A 22858-nucleotide genomic window follows, 5' to 3' on the forward strand; every position below is an offset into this window, starting at 1 on the left:
GACACACACACACAGACGTAGTCAGCTTGGCACATCTGAAGTCAGAAAAAACTTGCAATTCTGTACCTACAAGGGAAAATGAGTTTTAAAAAATCGTCATTGCTACGTATCCTCCTATGAGGCATTATTTCCACATGCTTTGACATAAACTGATCATTAATGGAATTATCTTAGCTACATTCTCTTGTTTTTCTTTCTTCCTGCCTGTGGTTTGTGGGGTTTTTTTCTGCTTTTTTAAAATTTGGGATCACAAATCTTATCCAGGCAATTCTCTTATCTGAGAATTGGTTGTACCAACCTGTCCTTTACAAGATTGGTATTGTTAATAGGACCAAAAGTAGTACTTAAATTGCTAAAATGAAATGATCTAGGCTAAAAGAGAAAATGGTTATAGAGATATATTAAGGTTTCAACATGAGCTTAATTTTTTTCCCCACTTCAGGCAAAATTACGATTAGATTGCATCCTCAAAGAACACATTAACTATTAGAAAGGAAAGGAGTAGCTTGGTTCAGAACAAAAGTGTTCTGTTAAACAAAGGGATAAAGTGGACACGTGTGGCAGGTAATCACGAGTTGATTCTATCCATAAAGGGAAGAGGGAATCAGCATCATTGAGCAGATCCTCCATGTTGCTAGCTACTAAGTCAAATGCTTTATTCCTTCTGTAAGCAAAGATAGTGACTTGACTAAGGTCACTCATAGAGCTAGTAGGTAGTAAGGGGGATATGAATGTACGGTTGACCCCTGAACGATGCAGTGTCAGGGGTGCTGACCCCTTCAGTCAGAAATCTGCGTATAGGCCCAGCACCGTGGCTCATGCCTGTAATCCTAGCACTTTGGAGGGCCGAGGTGGGCGGATCACCTGAGGTCAGGAAATCAAGATCAGCCTGGCCAATGTGATGAAACCCCATCTCTACTAAAAATACAAAAATTGGCAGGGCCCAGTGGCTCACGCCTGTAATTCCAGCACTTTGGGAGGCTGGGGCAGGTGGATCATGAGGTCAGGAATTGGAGACCAGCCTGGCCAATATGGTGAAACTCTGTCTTTACTAAAAATACAAAAATTAGCCAGGCGTGGTGGCACGCACCTGTAGTCCCAGCTACTTGGGAGACTGAGACAGTAGAATCGCTTGAACCCGGGGGGTGGAGGTTGCAGTGAGCTGAGATCTCACCACCACACTCCAGCCTGGGAGACAGAGTGAGACTCAGTCTCAAAAACAAACAAAAACAAACAAACAAACAAACACTTGAACCCAGGAGGTGGAGATTGCAGTGAGCCGAGATCCCACCACTGCACTCTGCACACCAGTCTGGGCAACAGAGCGAGACTCCTTCTCAAAACAAACAAACAAAAATTAGCTGGGCATGGTGGCAAGCACCTGCAGTCCCAGTTACTCAGGAGACTGAGGCAAGAGAACCGCTTGAGCCTGGGAGGCAAAGGTTGCAGTGAGCTGAGATCACGCCACTGCACCCACTGCACTCCCGCCTGGGCAACAGAGTGAGACTTTGTCTCAGAAAAGAAAAAAAAAAGAATCCAATAAAAAATTTAGAAGAAAAAACAAGAAAAGAAATCTGACTATAACTTTTGACTCCCCAAAAACTTAACCACTAATAGCCTGCTGTTGACTGGCAATAACATAAAGATTATACATCACAGAGAGGACAATAACAAAGTTGATTAGCACATATTTTGTATGTATATTGTGTTCTTACAGTAAAGTAAGCTAGAGAAAAGAAAAATGTTAATAAGAAAATCAAGGAAGTTATATTTACTATTCATTAAGTGCAAGTGGATCATCATAAAGGTCTTCATCCTCCTCATCTTTATGGTGAGTAGGCTGAGGAAGAGGAGAGGATGATCTTGCTGTCTCGGCGGGGCGGGGGCCAAGGCAGAAGAAAATCTACATAGAAGTGGACCCAAGCAGTTCAAACCCATGTTGTTCAAGGGTCAAGTGTATTGCTGTTAAACCTGTGTAACTCTGTGCCTTTAAACAGCTGCCACTCCCTCTCCCACATTCCTCAAACCCAAAATAATTGGGCCCAGCCTTATCTAATTGGAGCCCAATGTTTGAAACTTTCCTCCTCCTTCTGTTCCTACGCAACTTCCCAACTTATCCCCATCTCCCCAACTCCCGATTGGCCTGTTGTCCCATCTCTTACACATGACTCTGGTCATCACTCTTGGACCTGAAGCTTGATACTGCTTCTCTGCCCTGACCTTGGTCCATCTGCCCCTTAGATCACATTTGCTTGGTAGCCTCAGTGAAGACCCAGTTTCCCGGAGTTTCCCTTCACAATGGCCCAGCTGAGTCTTCCCAACCTAGTCTAGTGAAAGACTCAGACTTGCTGGGGACCCAGAAGGCCAAAAGAGAAAGGTTGTCCCATATTGAGAGTCTGGCAGAGCCCTCCATAAGATCCCTTCATGAGGACTTCCTGCAACATCCTGCTTCCTTTATGGAAATGAACACCACCTCTTCCCCATTACTGCTCCACGGAAAAAAAAAAAAAAAAAAGAAAAACCATGGTCACTGCATTCATTCTATGTAAGGGGTGGGATCTGTCATTATTAAACTGCCAACTTCTAGTTCATATCCCAGGATTTGTCATAGAGTAAGACTGATTTCAGGTGCACAGTTCCAAGAATGACTCTCAAGAGCTACTCAAGCTACTAAAGAGTGGCCCAGACCACTGAGGGCCGTGACAAAGCATAGGATCTTGGCTGGCTGAATCTCTGGGCCAGCACAACCACCCCACACTGTACATCTCCTCGGAGGAGCCAAAATAGGTACACAGGAGGAATGGCCTCGCATACCACCCATGCCAGATCGTGGTCCACTGAGAACAGTATTGATATCAGAGTATTTCTGGGAACCAGTGTCCCATCCAGGCAACTCCCAGGACTCTCTCCATCCGGGCCGCATCACCCTCCTCTAGTGCCAGCTTACGTCTGCATTTACCCTTTGGTGAGAAATTAGATAAAATCGCATAAGACTTCATTTTCATGCTAAAGATATTTAGTTTGAGGGAACTAGACAGCTATATGATGGTACACTAGAGGCGAGCCACTAAAAACGATCACTGTTCAGTTAGATGTGGACAAAACAAATATTTAAGAGTGAGTCAATTATTAAACATTTAAGGGATCAGATTGGTTTGCAGGTGTCTAAGTTCCACTCCACTTCAGAGAACTGATGGAAATTAGAGACAACACATTACTAGTATGGTGATGCAGTAGCTCCAATAATTTTCTGGTTCTTCATCTGATTGTATTTACATGTTTTAAGTTAAAATGCGTTGTTAACATGTGTGGCATGTTTTCCAACTCCCATTTTTTTTGATGGCATGGATAAGAAGACTTAGTCTCCAAGTACTAAATGAAGAACAGATTATCTCTCTGAGTCCATTTTGAAAGTAATGCTTAAATGTGTCTGGTCTCAGCCAGGCGTAGTGGCTCATACCTGTAATCCCAGCACTTTGGGAGGCCGAGGTGGGCAGATCACGTGATCAGGAGATCGAGACCATCCTGGCTAACATGGTGAAACCACATCTCTACGAAAAATACAAAAAATTAGCCGGGTGTGGTGGCGGGCGCCTGTAGTCCTAGCTACTCGGGAGGTTGAGGCAGGAGAATGGCGCGAACCCAGGAGGCACAGCTTGCAGTGAGCTGAGATCGCACCACAGCACTCCAGCCTGGGCGACAGAGCGATACTCCGTCTCAAGAAAAAAAAGAAAAAAATGTGTCTGGTCTCTGGGACATAACATCTATCTTTGTTAAACTCTGACTTTTTATTGACCTGATTTTCATTTAGGTTCAATCTTAAGCTTTCCAAATCAAGCAGAGACCTAATTTTCTTAAGCTTCCCTGGAACACAATGTAGGTTCCCGACTTTTAGATTGAACTCTAAGAGACATTCTCAGCAATGGGGTGTTCTCCAAAATCTTATATATAAGAGTCCACTTAAAGCAACTGTCAGGCAAGACAGAATGTAAGATTTCCCTGTATTCCACCCACATGCCACCACCGTGAGCAATATAAATATAACCCCACACCTGCTTCCTCTCCAGGCCAATCCCTGGAGATGTGAGGAACCATGGTTAGCATACTCAAAGATGAGGAGCAGCAGCAGAAGGCAAGACGCTAGAGAAGACACCTGCCAGCTGCCAACATCTTTCTCCCTCAGTAGGCTGCTGGTCTACTATAGGCCTGTGCTGAAGAAGTCTTGACTGTAAATCACTTTTGGAGTTTTGGTTCTCACATGGGAATGAGCATTTTGGATAGTGAATTGAGCCTGTGTTCTGACTTAAAGTGATTATAAGACTTTTTATTACTAAAGAACATATTTTTTAAAAGGTCATGGGACCAAGCTGGGCGTGATAGCACATGCCCATAGTTCCAGCTACTTGGGAGGCTGAGGCAGGAGATCACCTGAGCCCAGGAGTTTGAGGCTGCAGTGAGCCATGATCATGCCACTGCACTCCAGCCTGGTGACAGAGTAAGACCCTGTTTCAAAAAAAGAGAAAAAAAAAGTCATGGGACCAGCATTTGCTCCAGGGACAAAGAAAAAACAAGCCCATGAAGCAAATTTAATGACCTATTGGGCAATAAAGGAATATCACTTCATGATCTCATCCATGAGTCACTGTTATTCATTGCGTAATAGTCACACATCAGTGCTATGGTGGAATCTCAAAATCTCCCATATTTTTGGTATTTGAACAGTACACAACATTTCCAGCTTGAATGTGGACTTTTCCCCCCCAGTCTATATAGTCTATGAGTCATTTCAGTGGGGATTTTAGGAGAGAACCTAAATTCCCCTTCTTGCCGGAGGATCACCCACCCCCAGTCAGCCCAAGTGTGACCTTTACAGTTAGAAAGTGCTATGCACAGCTGCAGCTTTGGATCTTAAAGACTTCCTGAGTTGTCTTCAAACATTTTTTGAAATTCCTTTAGAAGAGTAACACTCGCTGCTTTGACAGATATATTCCTGCTTCTCCACGGTTTACATTCTCATCACAGTCTCGTGCAGAGGTTCCTTGGCTTCCACTTCATGGCTTCATCCTCCTCTAGGTCCTTGGCTTCCTCTCCATCCAGTTGGAAGAAGGCAAAGAGAGTGAGAAAGGTTGTTGTGGAGTGGAAACATCATATATCCCCTCTGGATTATCCGGAGCTCAGCTACGTGGCCACATTCTGGCCATACCTCTGTGACCAGCAAGAAGAGGAAATGGATTTGGTGACTATTTGACAAGTCTTTGTCACAAAAAGTTGATTAAGGTTTCTGTAACTGGTAATTAGTAAATGTTAAGATATCAATTAATATCCACAGACTATCAAGAAATGTTATGCCACAATTCTAGTCACTTTCTAAAGAATTTAGACATGCAAGAAATGCATGCTTTAGCTGAATGCCTAGTGACCAGCTGTTAGGATCAATATCTGTTCAAATGCAAATATTACCATCAGAGAATGAACTTCTGAAATTCAAGAATGAATCTGAAGTTTTATTCAAAATAAATTATTAAAACATTTAATAGTAGTTTAAAATTAATTAATTTTAAATACCTGACATAATTTCTCAGCATGTCAGCTGCTAGATTACTGCAGAGGTCATTGCAGAACTATTAGATGAAGTGTAAGTGTTGTATGTATTATTGCAAGGGCACAATCCCATAATATTTATAGTGATTGTGAAACTTTTATTTTTTCTATTTTTAAATATTAACCATTATACAATCATGGCTGAAAGTTAGTTTTAATAATTAGGTTTTATGTACAAAGATAATTATTATGAACTTTTAAAAAACCCAAATAGGGCCAGGCATAGTGGCTCATGGCTGTGATCCCAGCACTTTGGAAGGCTAAGGCGGGTGGATCACTTGAGGTATGGAGTTCAAGACCAGCCTAGCCAACATGGTGAAACCCCATCTCTATTAAAAATACAAAAAAATGTCTGGGCGTGGCGCCTCATGCTTGTAATCCCAGCAATTTGGGAGGCTGAGGCGGGCGGATCACCTGAGGTCGGGAGTTCAAGACCAGCCTGACCAACATGGTGAAACCCCATCTCTACTAAAAATATAAAAATTAGCCGGGCATGGTGGTAGGCGCCTGTAACCCCAGCTACTCGGGAGGCTGAGGCAAGAGAATTGCTTGAACCCGGGAGGTGGAGGTTGCAGTGAGCCAAGATTGCGCCACTGCACTCCAGCCTGGGCAACAAGAGTTACACTCTATCTCAAAAAAAAAAAACAAAAAACAAAAAAAACAAAAAATACAAAACAATTAGCCAGGAGTGGTGGTGCACGCCTGTAGTCCCAGCTACTCGGGAGGCTGAGGCAGGAGAATTGCTTGAGGCTGGGAGGCACAGGTTGCAGTGAGCCAACATCACGCTACTGCACTCTAGACTGAGCAACAGAACAAGACTTGGTCTCAAAAAAAAAAACAAACAAAAAAACCTAAATAGGCTGGGCATGATGGCTCATGCCTGTATTTCAAGTGCTTTTGGTGGCTGAGGTGGGAGGACCGCCTGAGGCCAGGAGTTCAAAACTAGCCTGGGCAACATAGCAAGACTCCATTTCTACAACAAATAAAAATTAGTCAGACATGGTGGTACTCTCCTGTATTCCTAGCTACTCGGGAGGCTGGGATGGAAGGATCCCTTCAGCCAGGAGTTAGAGGCTGCAGTAAGCTATGATCATTCTACTGCCCTCCAGCCTGGGTGATGGAGTGAGACTCTGCTCTCTTTAAAAAAAATAAAAAAGCTAAGTGCAGTGGAAAGTTAATAAAGGCCATTAAAAGAGTACGTTATTAGCCAGATAACTTTAGAAAGACCATTATGTCCTTTTGAATCAACAAATGTGTATACGAAGATAAATGATATTAATCAGAATGAGATGTATTTAGCTCATTTAAAGTTATTGCATAGTATATACACATTTATATTTTAACTGACAGAATTTCACTGAATATAGAACTTAAGAATATTTTCACCCTACACTATATCTATTCACTATCTAGACATTGATAATAATACAAATGGCATGGCATGTTCATATGACTGATGATGTTAACCTGGTTGAATATGATGGTAACCTATGCTGTTACATAATCGCTCATCTAGCACAAGGTCAGGGACAGCCCAAATGACATTAAAATTATCACTTGACTCCAGCTTTCCAAAAGTCAAGGCTGAAGTTACATAGATTTTAGAAAACTACCTAGGTCAAAGCTATGCCATGGTTTATCCTTAAAACACTTATTAAATATATATTATCTTTTCTGTGCCTTCTAGTAAGATTCCTGTATAGAGTAGGCACACCTATCTGCTGACATTTATCCTGTGTATCTTGCTCACTCCCTAATTTCAGTGTTTGAGGCCCCCGAACATGCCCTGGCCCTTGCCAATCCCTTCTTTTGGGGCCAGATTCGTGTCTGTGTCCTGGCTTTCACTTACAGTCCTAGATGGAATATAACCAGCTGGTGTGCCACACAGTTCCACCTCCTGCACTCTCACTGCTGAGCCCTGCTCGGAGAATGGACCTCTGGAAACATTTGTTTGCCCGAAACATGCCTAAGTTTTCCCTGCCTTCTGGCCATAGCCTTAGACAGCCCAGTTTTCCTTATTAAGGAAGCCTCTGGGGCCCTGATCATCTCCACAGCAGCTTCTTTTAGCCGCCTCCTACCCAAATCTGCCCTCATTACCATGTGCTCATTCCCCTGTCAGGGGCACTGGTACTACTCAAACTTACTGGATCATTTGGCTAATGAAGCATTTTTTTTTCTCACTTTTTCCTAGAGAACAAGAACAAAATGTCCTTGCCCTGTATCTAAGGTTTTTTCTACTGAGAGGGAGACTTGTTATTCAGTTCAAAGGTTTATGGGCATAAAATAAGGATGTCCCAAATAAGGGACCTTACTTTTATCATATCAGTCTGATAAGCTTACACATACTTTAGATTACATTCTCTGAAGTTGTGCCTTTATGCTGCTAAGCATTTGTAGTGGCTAACACCTGTAATCCCGGTGCTTTGGGAGGCTGAGGCGGGAGGATCCCTTGAAGCCAGGAGTTCAATACCAGCCTGGGCAGCAAAGCGAGACCCTGTCTGTATAAACAATTTTTTTTTATTTTTTTGAGACTGAGTCTTACTCTTGTCGCCCAGGCTGGAGTGCAGTGGTGCAATCTCGGTTCACTGCAACCTCTGCCTCCCGGGTTCAAGCGATTCTTGTGCCTCAGCCTCCCAAGGAGCTGGGACTACAGGTGTGCACCACCACAGCTGGCTAATTTCTGTGTTTTAAGTAGATGGGGTTTCACCATGTTGGCCAGGCTGGTCTCAACCTCCCAACCTCAGATGATCTGCCCACCTCCTCAGCCTCCCAAAGTGCTGGGATTACAGGTGTAAGCCACCCCGCCACACCTGTTAAAAAAAAAAAAATATATATATATATATATGTGTGTGTGTGTGTATTTTGTTTATTGTTTATAAAAATTTTTTTTTTTTAAATCAGCCAGCAGCAATACAGGGAGACCCCATCCCTCCAAAAAAGAAAATAGCCAGGTCTCGTGGTGTGCGCCTGTAGTCCCAGTTACTGAGGTTGAGGTGGGAGGATCACTTGAGCCCAGGAGATAGAGGCTGCAGTGTGTTGTGATGGTACCACTGCACTCCAGCCTGGGCAACAGAGTGAGATCCTATCTCGAAAAAAAAAAAAAAAAAATCCAGGTGTTGTGGTATTTGCCTATAGTCCCAGCTACTCAGGAAGCTAAGGTAGGATTGCTCAAGCCCTGGGGTTCAAGGCTGCAGTGAGCTCTGACTGCACCACTGCACTCCAGTCTGGCGAACAGTGAGACCTCATCTTTGAAAAAAAGGGCTTCTGGCCAGGCGTAGTGGCTCACACCTGTAATCCCAGCACTTTGGGAGGCCAAGGCGGGTGGATCACCTGAAGTTGGGAGTTCAGGACCAGCCTGACCAACATGGAGAAACCCTGTCTCTACAAAAAATACAACATAGCCAGGCGTGGTGGTGCATGCCTGTAATCCCAGCTACTTGGGAGGCTGAGGCAGAAGAATAGCTTGAACCTGGGAGGTGGAGGTTGCAGTGGGCCGAGATTGCACCACTGCACTCCAGCCTGGGCAGCAAGTGCAAAGGGCTTCTGTTTTTGTATGTACATATGGAAATTCTGTTGTGTGTGTTTCAAGGAGTGGACTTGAAAGCAGCTTACTTCATGCAAGTTGAGGCTTTACCTTTTTTTTTTTTTAAAGGAAGATTTAACAAGTTTCACTTAGTACATTACTTCTAAATGGAAATCACAAGGAAAGATTTAAATGAAAGCCTCAGAATTCCATACAAATGACATGACAAAACTCCTAAAGTATTAGTATTACATCTTAAAATTGTCCCATATCTTAAAAAAAAAGTAAAAGTATACACTCAAGTGTACACTCACATGCCTTAGAGGATATTAAACCAAAAAGCTAAAATTAACAAACATGCCGAATGTTTTCATTTTGAATCGTATACACAGCCTCTATATTTGAGTTTTACAGAAAAGCATGTTTCTCAACGTGTCTCCAAAATTTTCAATGTATTTGTGGTATAAGAGCAACATTTAATATAAGTGAAACTGCATCAACCTAAATATGCCTACTGCTTAGGTACACTCCTACAACATAACTAACTTGAGGAAAGCTGAAAATTGTTTCAATAGTTATGGTCAATACTGAACTTATTGTTATGTCATAGATGAATGTTTCAGTGTTCAGTGTTCAAAACTACTGAGCTCAAAGTTTTAAAATAATCTTCCACTTTTACAGTAAGCATGTAGTGTCACAAGCCTGTAATGCAAAACTGGTAAACTTTTGCTTGTTTTCTTTAAAAGGAGAGGCTGGGCGCAGTGGCTCACGCCTGTAATCCCACCACTTTGGGAGGCCGAGGCGGGCGGATCACGAGGTCAAGAGATCGAGATCATCCTGGCCAACATGGTGAAACCCCGTCTCTACTAAAAATACAAAAATTGGCTGGGCATGGTGGCGTGTGCCTGTATTCCCAGCTACTCGGGAAGCTGAGGCAGGAGAATCGCTTAAACCTGGGAGGCAGAGGCTGCAGTGAGCCAAGATCGTGCCACTGCATTCCAGCCTGGCGACACAGAGAGGCTCCATCTCAAAAAAAAAAAAAAAAAAAGAGAAAGAAAGAAGACAAAGAGAAGCTGACTAAGAGTGATCAGAATAAATTATATTTCCCATTTATCCATCATACTGGATATACTAGATGTCCCTCCCATTCTATTCAACTCCCATAAATGCACATCTTTTATATCTGGAGTAGCTCTTTAGTGCTCCTTCTCTATCTGAGCAAGGTTTGACTGACAGTCACTGGGGTTTTCCTCCAGAACGTGGTCATATCCACTCATATTGCTCTGACCACCATAACCACCACTCACACTGCTCTGACCACCATAACCGCCTCTATAACCACCACTCACATTGCTCTGATCACCATAACCACCTCCATCACCACCACTCAGCTGCTCTGACCACCATGACCACCTCCATCACCACGAATCGCACTGCTCTGACCACAATAACCACCACTCATACTGCTCTGATCACCATAACCACCACTCAGCTGCTCTGACCACCATAACCACCTTCATAACCACCACTCACACTGCTCTGACCACCATAACCACCACTCATACTGCTCTGACCACCATAACCACCCGCATAACCACCACTTAGCTGTATAACTAGACTGGTTGGATAAGCCCTTCCCTCCCATCATTTAGCTACCATAAGCACCACCACTTGCCCCCGCTGTAGAATTCAAAAAAAGTTCTACAGGCTGGGTGGGGTGGCTCACACCTGTAATCCCAGCACTTTGGGAGGCCGAGGCGGGCGGATCACGAGGTCAGGAGATCAAGACCATCCTGGCTAACACGGTGAAACCCTGTCTCTACTAAAAATACAAAAAAGTAGCCAGGCGTGGTGGCAGGCACCTGTAGTCCCAGCTACTTGGGAGGCTGAGGCAGGAGAATGGCATGAATCCAGGAGGCGGAGCTTGCAGCGAGCCTCTGCACTCTTGCCACTGCACTCCAGCCTGGGTGACAGAGCAAGACTCCATCTCAAAAAAAAAAAAAAAGGTTCTACATAGCTGTGACCATAAACCCCCCTACTCCTTCCTGCAGCATTTAAAAAGATCTCCACTTATCTGTGCTGCCTATTAGCTTTGTCTTTTGCCATAGCTGCGACAGCATTCTCGTGAGCAGCAAACTCAACATCTGCCCTACCAGTAAACTCTGTCATTGAGTCCAATTTCAATATGTACTCTCACGGGGTTAAGAGGTGAACAGAAATTATATCATTCTCAGTGGCTCTGTAAGGTAACCCCCTAGTGTGTACACAGTGCCCTGTGGTGCTCTGGAAACTGGACCCACCATCTCCACATCCATGATCAGACATTCCTGAAAAACAGTAAATGCAGTCTTTTCCAAATCTATCAGACCTACAGCCACATCTATCATTACAGCCACGATAGTCATCATAGCCTCTATACCCTCCACCATAGAGACCCTGCCTCATCCTTTCAAACCCAGCTCCTCTGCCAATGCTATTATATCCTCGGCCAGCCCCTGGCCTATCATTGGGACACGGTCACTGCACAGCCATGAGTTTGTGAGGGGGATCATAGTAGGTCTGAACTTCAGCTTGGCTATTCTAGACGATTTCAATGTACCTGTGCCCTGTTCTTTGCCTGTGTTTCTTCAAGGCCTTCTCAGCTACCTCCTGCAAAGCAAACTGCAAAAAGGCTTCCCCTGAAAGTCCACTCGCAGTGTTAATCCATTTGGCACAATTTCCAACCCTGAAAAGAAATGAACAATCTCTTCCTTGCTACAGCCAAACGGAAGTCCCCTAAGCCAGACGAAGCCATCACTGGCAGTATCAGGGCTATTCAGACCTGTGTGCTTCAATACCCAATCCATTTCAACACTGTTAGACTTGAATACTTCAGTGTATCTGTGTCCCATAGTTTCTCTGTCTTCAAAGCCAATTTCGCTTCATCTGCAGATTCAAGTTCAACAAATGCCTCACCACTTGGTCTGCCTTCTCTGATGTAGATGAAACAAATATCTGATGTGCCATTTTGTATTCTGCAATCAGGGAAGTGCATCACTTCATCGGCTGAGCAGGACCAGGGTAGGCCCCTGACCTTTACCACGAACCCCTCCCTGCCTTCCATGCTCAGCATCGTGGCGACTGTTCAGCTCTTGGTGGCAAGTTTGGCTGAGTGCAATTTTGGTGTAGTGGGCAATTTTCCTCCTTCTGCCTTCAAATGGGCTATAGTGAGATGACAACCAGAACTACTTATGCTCACATAAGCAAGTGATCACATGAGCACACCAGCTTTACCTCTTATCTGTGCTGCCATCTAACTTCTCTGTGCCTCTGCTGTCCCATCTGTCACACGAGACTAATGCAGGCCCTCACTTCCCTAGATGTTGGGTTGTGAGGACCAAAGAAACATCATTCCCCATCTCTTTCTCTGCCTATACCTTTTCCTCTATTCTTTTTCCCCTCCAGAAACCCAATGACCTTGGACTTCCCTGAGTCCCGCACTGGTTGACACATTACATACTGATTCTTCCCTTAGGGAAGATGAGCCTAGCTTCCATCGGGAACAGACCAGCACATTCCATCAGTCCCTTCTCCTGACTGTACATTCCCTACTTCACTCCCAGGCTCAGCAGCACAGCCTCTAGATGTTTTGTTCTTGTTTCATCACCAGGCGGTGCTCTTTCCCACAGTACTATAAAGCAATTCCTATTTTTCACTTTGCTGAAAAGGTGTGCCAAATGACTGCAATTCTGTGTGCCCAGATTATGATAAGCCTACCCTGGTGTCCTGCCTAATTAATCACATCACAGCCCACTGGCATTTTCATCAGGAGCCTTTGCTTGAGTGGATGGGAGTAGGCTACAGATTCTTCTCTGTTGTCTGGCTGCAGTAGAGCAGTTACTGTCTAAAGGTTTTCTGTCTTGGTAGACTGCCTCCTTTCCTGGACCTTTAGTTATACATAAGAGGCTTTTGCTGGGGGCTGTTTTTGGTCTATGCTTGTTGACGTTTACAGATTGCTGGCTTCTGGGATATATGAAGCAAAAACGAAACACAGGGAGTCACTCCTGTGTCAGTCTTTGGATCCTGAAATCCACAGCCAGTTTGCCTTTTAGTCTTCTTCTGCTTGTTTTACATATAATACTCAGGATTTTCAGCCGTACTTGGTGAGAGGAACATGGCAAAGTATGTCTACTTCATTTTCCCAGGAGTGGAAATCTCCCAGAACTGTGCTTAGAAAAGGCTTGTTGTGTAGGAGACAGTTTTGATGGGAAGCAAAGATGGGTGGCAGAAGACCAACTAGGGAGCGACTGTTAGTCAACAAGAAAAGCTGAAGACCTGGATTGGCCAGTAGCACTGGGAGAAAACTATTTAGAGGTTAACAAAGACACGGAAGAGCAACAAAAAAAAGCCTAACAGGCAGTCAATGTGGTCCACAGTAGAACCATTGCTTAAGGCAGAATTCCTCTGGCAGAAATACGGATTTGCAGTTTTCAACAGGCACGTAGTTTTTGAATGGACTGTCTCCTGTTCTAGTGGGTCTTTAATTTGTGGGGAACAAAAAACTGTCCTTTTAAAAACTGAAGAGATTTGACTGAGTGTTCGACCAAACAAGATCTTACTGTTGCATCCATAAGGTTAAACATAATTAGCAAGCATCAGAGGCAAACAGAATAGCATTTTGAAAAGTTCTGAAAATAGGCCAGGCATGGTGGCTCACGCCTGTAATCTTAACACTTTGGGAGGTGAGCCCAGGAGTTTGAGACCAGCCTGGGCAACATAGTGAAACGCCTGTTTCCACAAAAAATGCAAAAATGAGTTGGGTGTGGTAGGTCACACCTGTAGTCCCAGCTACTTGGGGGGCTGAGGTGGGAGTGTTGCTTGAGCCCAGGAGGTGAAGGCTACAGTGAACCGAGATCACACCACCGGACTGCAGTCTGGGTAACAGAGTTAGACCCTGTCTCAAGAAAAAAAAAAAAAAGTTCTGAAAATAAAATGCTTCAAGACCCTTATATTTTTATTGTAGCTAGCTTTTTGTCTTATAAAAGTTTGGTTTTCTGGAAATGAATAATGACTTCTAAATTTTTGCTTTATTAAATTATAAAACAAGGGCTATGTACATCATAATGTAAAAACAACAACAATAAAGCAAATTGTCACAGAAAAACCTAGTTTTGCTGGCACCTCTCCATTTTATTTCACCTGTTTATCATATAAATGCCCTTCCTAACTAAGTTAGAATGTGTTTGGCTATGGGTAACAGGAATCCTGATGAACAGGGTTTTAAATGTAAGGACATATCTGTTTTACCTAATAAAAAGCCCAAGAACTGGCAGTCCCTTGGTGAGATTGGAAGATTAACAGGGTCATCGAGGATCCAGGGACTTTCCATTCTTGACTCTGAATTCCCAGCAGCCTGCTTTCATTTTCCAACTTGTTGCCTCATCATCATAAGATGGTTTCTATAGGTGCAAGCATCACAGCCTCTCACAGCCTAGTAAGAGACAAGGAAGGGAGGGAGGGGGAAAACATTTCATCTTGTGTGCCTCTCTCTTCTCAGGAAGGAAAATTTTTCTCAGAAACCCCGAGAGATTTCCTCTGATCCCAGTCAGAACTGCTCAACTGTCCAACTCTGCCTGCAAGAAGACTGAGCACCACCACTATTTGGTAAAGACCATGATAGCCATGCTTACCTTAGACCACGGGTTCTCATCAAGGGTATGATGGGAGGGGGCAGTATTGAAAATATAGAAAGGGACACTTTCAGTTGTCACATAAACAGAGAGGTGCTATTGGTATCTAGTGGGTTGGTCTAGGGATGCTAAATGTCCACAAAATACTTTTCACACACACACAAATTGTCTTGTCCAAAAACAACAGCACACTTGTTGAGAAACACTGGCTTACAACGGCCGTAATTCATCTCCTGGCCTGAAGACACTATGACTCAAACACAATTTAGAAGTTCCTAGATTGTGCAAGAGGAGGAACATGGCTCCCAGTAGTGTGTACTGGGATGTTGGAAGGAGTACAGCAACGCCTAGTCATTCTGGCATGCTAAATCCTTTTCAGAAAGCTGCTGTTATTTGTACCGAATGGGCAACCAGGAAAGAATTACAGGGATCAGGACAGGGAAATTCCATGCAAAGTGTGCCTTTATTTTTCCCAGTAAAGGGATTTTTTTCCAGTAGCTGGACAAGCCTGTTTCCAAGAATAATTGACTCTGAGTTACCCATACCTCTGTTACCTCTGTTGACTAACGGATGCTCCTCATTCCCACCAAGGAGTTCAGAATGTTTAAAACCTAATTCTATATTTATTTTTTTACTATTATTATTTTAGAATTAGAGACAGAGTATAAAATTATTTATAAAATAATTTATAGTCATAATATTATTTTTAATGGACACATAATAACTGTACATATTCTGGAGTATACTGTGATGTTTCCATACATGTATACAATGTGTAGTGATGAAATCAGAGTAATTGGCACATCTATCACTTCAAATACCTATTATTTCTTTGTTTGAAAATATTCAAAATCTGCTCTTCTATTTGAAAATATACAATAAATTGCTGGTTATTATAGTTACCCTATAGTGCTGTAGAACACTAGCACTTATTCCTCCCATCTAGCTGTACTCTTGTATCTGTTAATAACCTCTGGCTGTCCCCTCCCTACCCCCACCCTTTCCAGCCTCTAGTAACCACTATTCTACTTTCTACTTCTATGAGATCAACTTTTTTAGCTTTCACGTATCAGTGAGAACATGCAGTATTTCTCTTTCTGTGTTTGGCTTATTTCACTTAATATAATGTCTTCCTGTGGCTAAATAGTATTCTTACATATATACATGGATATGTACATGTATATATATACACACCACATTTTCTTTTTCTTTTTCTCTCCTTTTCTCTTTCTTTCTGGGATAGGGTCTCTCCCCTCTGTCACCCAGGCTGGAATGCAGAGGTGCATTCATAGCTCACTACAGCCTTGAACTCCTGGGCTCATGAAATCTTCTCACCTCAGCATCCCAAGTAGCTGGGACTACAGGCACACACCACCATGCCTGGCTAATTTTTATTTTTTTTTAGAGATGGGGTCTTACTTTGTTGCCCAGGCTGGTCTCAAACCCTCCTTGAGCAATTCTCCCACTTCAGCCTCCTAAAGTGCTGGGATTACAGAAATGAGCCACCATGCCTGGCCACATATACCACATTTTCCTTATCCATTCATCTGTTGATGGACACTTAGACTGAGTCTTTATCTTGACTATTGTGAATGGTGCTGCAACATACACGAAAACGCAGATATCTCATCAACATATGAATTTCTGAAATAGTATTTTAATAATAGCCTAGTAAAAATTATAAAAACCTACTTAATTTTTTTTAAAAAAACTTAGAATGTCAGAAGTCTTTGTCGTCTGCAGAGAAAATGAAGACTAAACATTATTAGCTTTAATTATAATTTAAAAGATCTGAATGTTCACTAAATCTGAAAGATTAGATACATTGGGTTGATATGCTGCATTGCTGCTCACAGTAAAATCACATAAGTCAGTGTAAAATCCGCTAGATTAGAAAAAGAAGACTAGGAAGTTTGGTTTGCCTTCCCTATCTGTAAAACCACAAATCTCTATGCTTGACACAAACTAAGGTAAATAAATAATGTTTCTTAGGCTAATTGCTAATGGTGAATAGGAGATAACCTGGCATAGAAGAGTAGAAAGAGCATTCCAGACAGAAAGAATGGACCCAGCAGAGGTACTAACTGGTGAAACAGCATGACATGGTCATAGTCATACCAGATGTGAGTTCTTGAGAGCACTGTGGATTAACATTAATGTTTTTAACCAACAACTCTGATCTCTCCAGGATCCCTGGATTTCTGGGTGCCAATACCAAAAGCTAGACTTACTGCAAATTTTTTTTTTCCTCTGTACTTCTGCAATAGATGGAATGTTTGCATCCACCCAAAATTCATGTTGAAATCTTAATCCCTAATGTGGAGGTAGGTGGTGAGGCCCTTGGAAGGTGATTAGGTCATGAAGGTAGGGCCTTCAGGAATGAGATCAGTGCCTTTATAAAAGGGATCTCATAGAGCTCTCTTTTCCTGTTTTCACCACATAAGAGATAAGAGAAGTCAGCTGGCGCGGTGGCCCATGCCTGCAATCCCAGCACTTTGGGAGGCCGAGGCGGGTGGATCACGAGGTCAGGAGCTCAAGACCGGCCTGGCCAACATGGTGAAACTCCGTCTCTACTGTCTCTACCCATGTCTCTAGCCGAGCATGGTGGCACATGCCTGTAATCCCAGCTACTCAGGAGGCTGAGGTGGGAAAATCGTTTGAACCAAGGAGGCAGAGGTTGTAGTGAGCCCAGATCCAGAGAGGTGGCTTACGCCTGTGGTCCAAGCTACTGGAGAGGCTGAGACAGGAGGATCACCTGAGCAAAGGAGGTGGAGTCTGCAGTGAGCCAAGATCGTGCTACCTCACTTCGGCCTGGGCAACAGAGCAAGACCCTTTCTCAAAAAAAAAGAAAAAAAAAAAAGTTATAGGCTAAGTATTAGGCTTATGACAAAGAAGTGGCCAATTCACTTAATCTCAATCTAACTCAGTATTATGTTTTGTTTTGTTTTTTGAGACAGAGTCTTGTTCTGTCCCCCAGGTTGGAGTGCAGTCACGCGATCTCAGCTCACTGAAACCTCCATTTCCTGGGTTCTAGAGATTCTCCTGCCTCGGCCTCCCAAGTAGTTGGGATTACAGGCGTGTGCCACCACACCCGGCTAATTTTTGTATTTTTAGTACAGACAGGGTTTCACTATGTTGGCCAGGCTGGTCTCAAACTCCTGACCTCAAGTGATCCACCCACCTTGGCCTCCCAAAGTGCTGGGATTACAGGCGTGAGACACGATGCCCAGCCTTGTTTTTTTTTTTTCCTTTTTTGGGGTGGTGGCGGGGGGACAGAGTCTCGCTCCCTCTCCCAGGCTGGAGTGCAGTGGCACGACCTCGGCTCACTGCAACCTCTACCTCCGGGGTTCAAGTGAATCTCCTGTCTCAGTCTCCTGAGTAGCTGGGATTACAGGTGCCCACCACCACGTCCGGCTAATTTTGTGTGTGTGTGTGTGTGTGTGTGTGTGTGTGTGTATACATATATATATGTAGCCTGTAGAATGATACTTTGACGGCATTTCCCAGCAATCTTTCATCTAAAGGTTTTAAAGTCCATTGACAGTCCTTGTCTGAGTCAATTATTTCATTAAGGTTTGCATCATGGTTATTTTCTAATTCTATATTTTATTCTATACTTATTAGCTGGCATCCTATACTAGAGTTTTTCTTCATCAACTGGGGATAAACCACATTTTTTATTTTTAAAAAAATGTAAATATATGTGTATATATATTTAGTAGAGACCGAGTTTCACCATGTTGGCCAGGCTGGTCATGAACTCTTGACCTCAAATGATCCACCTACCTCAGCCTCCTAGAGTGTTGGGATTACAGACGTGAGCCACCGTGCCCAGCCTGTATGTACTTTTTAATACACTAATATGTAAATAACTTTGTGTGTGTATGGGAAAGCGGTTTCTCATTTTCCCAAAAATTGCACTAAGGTAAAGCAAAGCTCTAGTTGATTTCAATGTTGTGCAGGAGTTAGTGGTACTGCCCTCACTAGGCACTCATTGAACAGTAGCACAAACCCAAGAAATGGATGGTTGTAAGTAACTTTCATCATGTACTGATATTTCATTCGAAATGGTGACTTGAAGCTGGTTAGATATTGAAACTGAGACTATAGTATGCCTAACTCAGCTGCTCAATATTTATTGCTTATAGTCTTACGACTTTTTTTTTGAATAATTATCTTTGCTAGTACTATTAGATTTGCATGACAACCCTTTCTCTTGTATTTTCTGTAAACTGGAGGTTGTCCCACTATTACTGATACTAAATTTGATGGGTTGGTTCAAATGGTGACCACCAGATGGCTCCACTATACAGGTGTATTTTATCTTTTTTTTTTTTGAGAGTCTTGCGCTGTCGCCCAGGCTGTAGTGCAATGGCGCGATCTTGGCTCAGTGCAACCTCCGCTCCTGGGTTCAAGTGATTCTCCTACTTCAGCCTCCCGAGGAGCTGGAACTACAGGCGCATGCCCCTGCGCCCAACTAATTTTTTTTGTATTTTTATTTTAATTTACTTTTCATTTATTTATTTTTATTTATTTTTTTTGAGGCGGAGTCTCACTCTGTCACCTAGGCTGGAGTGCAGTGGCACAAGCTCGGCTCGCTGCAAGCTCTGCTTCCCGGGTTCACGCCATTCTCCTGCCTCAGCCTTCCAAGTAGCTGGGACCACAGGCGCCCGCCATCACGCCCAGCTGATTTTTTGTATTTTTAGTAGAGACGGGGTTTTACCGTGTTAGCCAGGATGGTCTCAATCTCCTGACCTCGTGATCTGCCCACCTCCGCCTCCCAAAGTGCTGGGATTACAGGCATGAGCCACTGCGCCTAGCCTTTTTTATTTATTTATTTATTTATTTATTTTTGAGGTGGAGTTTTGCTCTCGTTGCCCAGGCTGGAGTGCAATGGCGCGATCTTGGCTCACCACAACCTCCGCCTCCCGAGTTCAAGCAATTCTCCTGCCTCAGCCTCCCGAGTAGTAGCTGGGAGTATAGGCATGTGCCACCACGCCCGGCTAATTTTGTATTTTTAGTAGAGATGGGGTTTCTCCATGTTGGTCAGGCTGGTCTCAAACTCCCAACCTCAGGTGAGCCGCCTGCCTTGGCCTCCCAAAGTGCTGGGATTACAAAGATGAGCCACTGTGGCCTTTTTTTTTTTTTGTATTTTTAGTAGAGATGGGGGTTTCACTACGTTGGCCAGGTTGGTCTTGAACTCCTGACCTCGTGATCTGCCTGCCTCGGCCTCCCAAAGTGCTGGGATTACAGGCGTAAGCCAGCACACCTAGCCTGTAATTTCTTTTACAATTAGGTAAGTAGCCTGTAGAATGATACTTTGATGGCATTTCCCAGCAGTCTTTCATCTAAAGGTTTTAAAGTCCATTGATAGTCCTTGTCTGAGTCAATTATTTCATTAAGGTTTGCATCATGGTTATTTTCTAATTCTATATTTTATTCTATACTTATTAGCTGGCATCCTATAGTAAAGTTTTTCCTCATCAACTGGGGATAAACCACATTCTTTATTAAAAAAAAAAAAAAAAACAGGGTAGGTTGGGAGCAGTGGCTCATGTCTGTACTCCCAATGCTTTGGGAGGTTGAGGTGGGAGCAACACTTGAGCCCAGGAGTTCAATACCAGCCTGGGCAACATAGCAAGACCCCATCTCTAAAAAAAACCAGAAAAAAGCAAAAACACTTAGCCAGGTATGGTGGTGAGCACCTGTAGTCCCAGCTTCTGAGGAGGAAGGAGGATCACTTGAGACCAGGAGGTCAAGGCTACAGTGAGCCATGTTCGTGCCACTGCACTCCAGTCTGGATGACAGAGCAAGACTCTGTGTTAAAAACAAAAACAAATGAAACAAAAAACAAACAGGGTAAATGCTATCTCCCTTTAATAACTAATTTTCAGAGTATCGAATTGATGTAATGGACACTACTAATGAGGGAAAAATAGTTTCCCTCTTCTTATTCTCTCTTCTCTGTACTAGATAGCAGATTTTTATTTATTTAGTATTTGCAATCAATTGTATTTATTTTCTTTTTGACGCTAAAACTGCCCTAAATTTGGCCTGTGGGAGATCCTTCAAGCTGGCTCCCATGTCTCTAAAATTTATTTTTGAGAGACTGAAAATACAAATGGAAAATCGCCAGAATATACATAAAAGCAGAATTCTGACCCATTACCTGCAACAACTAGCCCAGTAAACCAACCACCTATCTACCATAAGTGCTGTCCTCCCAGCCTGAAAGCCAAACCTGCTATCAACCAGACTTGTAGGAAATCAGACTCTATCTCTGGTATTTCTGGATTGCTATCTCTGGTAGCAATTCAGGAAGCTAAATAATAACTTCTATGACAATCAGCTCAAAATGGCCAGGACTTGATTAAAAATTGACAGCTTCCCTAATTTTTGTCCCCATTTCTAGCTTATGACCATTCACAGAAAACCAAATATCCTCCTTTAACCAAGCCCATAGGATGCCAACTTGTAGTTAGCTTCCAGCTTCCCCATGCCAACAGCTTCCGATCAGGCATACCTGTGAAACCTTTCCTTTTGTCCACTGTAAAGCTTTCCCACTCCTCTGCATGCCTTTGAACCTCTGCCAAAACATAAGGGATGGTGGCTGACTCCCGTGCTATGGCAAGTTCTCAACAGACTTTGCTTTTCTCATTTGGTTTGCAATAAAATGCATCCTTTATAGTGACACAATTTGATGAATTTTGACAGATGTATACATCCCCGTTAACCATGACACAGAACATTTCCATCACCCCCAAAAGTTCTCCCATTTTCCTTTCCAGTCAATTCCTTCTCTCTTCCCCTCCTAGTCAACCACTGACCTGCTGTCTTTCACTATGGATTAGTTTTGTTTGTTCTCCTAAATACAGCTGGCATAGCCTCATTGGTCTAAGCACTTCCTTTGCATTCAGGCACAATGAAATACCTGGCTCATCTTGTACTTTTCCCATCCCAGAGCTGGAATCAGCCAATTCTCCAAAGGAGCTCTGGATCTTTTTAGTGGGAAATGGAATTTAGAAACCAAGATCTGGGTGTTAGATGTGCTCACTGTTACTGTAGGGTGACCATGCCTGTACATCCTGGTTCACCTGGGACTCTTCCAGTTTTAACCGAAAGTCCAGCATCCAGAGAAAACCCCTCTGTCTGTGGCAAACTGGAACAACTGGTCACCCAAGTGCTTCTAGGCCCTTTCAGTCCACAGAACTAGGACACTATTTTTTTTTTGCAGTTTAACTTTTTTTTCCTTTTTCTTTTCTTTTTTTTTTTCTTTTTGATAGGGTCTATTGCCCAAGCTGGAGTGCAATGGTGATATCACAGCTCACTGTAACTTTAAACTCCTGGGTTCAATTGGGCCCCTCGCCTTAGCCTCCCAAGTAGCTAGGCCTATAGGCCCAGGCTACCACCCCTGGCTATTTTATTATTTTGTATTTTGTAGAGACAAGATCTCACTGTGTTGCCCAGGCTGGTCTTGAACTCCTAGGCCACTTTGGCTTCCCAAAGCACTGGGATTCAAGGTATGTGCCACTGCACCCAGCCCTCCAGTTTAAACTCGATATTACAGACTTTTTTTTTCTGAACTTCTTAAAATTCTTTTTTTTTTTTTTTTTTTGAGACGGAGTCTCGCTCTGTCACCCAGGCTGGAGCACAGTGGCCGGATCTCAGCTCACTGCAAGCTCCGCCTCCCGGGTTCACGCCATTCTTCTGCCTCAGCCTCCCGAGTAGCTGGGACTACAGGCGCCCGCCACCTCGCCCGGCTAGTTTTTTGTATTTTTTTAGTAGAGACGGGGTTTCACCATGTTAGCCAGGATGGTCTCGATCTCCTGACCTCGTGATCCGCCCATCTTGGCCTCCCAAAGTGCTGGGATTACAGGCTTGAGCCACCGCGCCCGGCCTAAAATTCTTTATATTAGTTTTCTTCCCCCCGAGGATCAATGAACTTCTTAAAAATTGTTTTAAATTTTTTTAAAAAGGAGACAGATCTCGCTACGTTGCCCAGGCTGGCCTTAAACTCCTGGACTCTTACGATCTTCCCACCTTGGCCTACCAAAGTGCTGGGATT

The 22858-nt window shown here is 43.4% G+C and overlaps 1 protein-coding gene, 1 non-coding gene and 1 pseudogene across 9 annotated transcripts in view; all 3 read right to left on the reverse strand.

Annotated features, from left to right (window-relative positions):
* Window positions 1–4303: 4303 nt before the first annotated feature.
* LOC116275390 (translation initiation factor IF-2-like) overlaps window positions 4304–22858 on the reverse strand; it is a 39079-nt gene continuing 20524 nt past the window's right edge. For 5 of the 8 annotated variants that reach the window (XR_004184466.1, XR_004184467.1, XR_004184465.1 and 2 more), the window contains exons 2-3: window positions 14411–14594; window positions 4304–5205 (exon numbers count right to left, since the gene is read on the reverse strand). Coding sequence is in view for 3 of the 8 variants with exons in the window: in XM_031667555.1 (XP_031523415.1) it covers window positions 14523–14594 (72 nt within the window). In the remaining 5 variants the exon portion in view is untranslated. Of the gene's footprint in view, window positions 5206–14410; window positions 14595–17024; window positions 17350–22858 lie in introns of those variants that run through there. The other 3 variants (XM_031667554.1, XM_031667556.1, XR_004184470.1) reach the window with 2 other exon arrangements.
* Window positions 10160–13883, reverse strand: LOC101002920 (annotated as a pseudogene).
* On the reverse strand, window positions 18698–18821 carry LOC116275585. The gene has a single exon (XR_004184700.1). It is a non-coding gene; the product is annotated as a U4atac minor spliceosomal RNA (small nuclear RNA).

The sequence above is a fragment of the Papio anubis genome, chromosome 6, assembly GCF_008728515.1.
Source record: "Papio anubis isolate 15944 chromosome 6, Panubis1.0, whole genome shotgun sequence".
Taxonomy (NCBI): domain Eukaryota; kingdom Metazoa; phylum Chordata; class Mammalia; order Primates; family Cercopithecidae; genus Papio; species Papio anubis.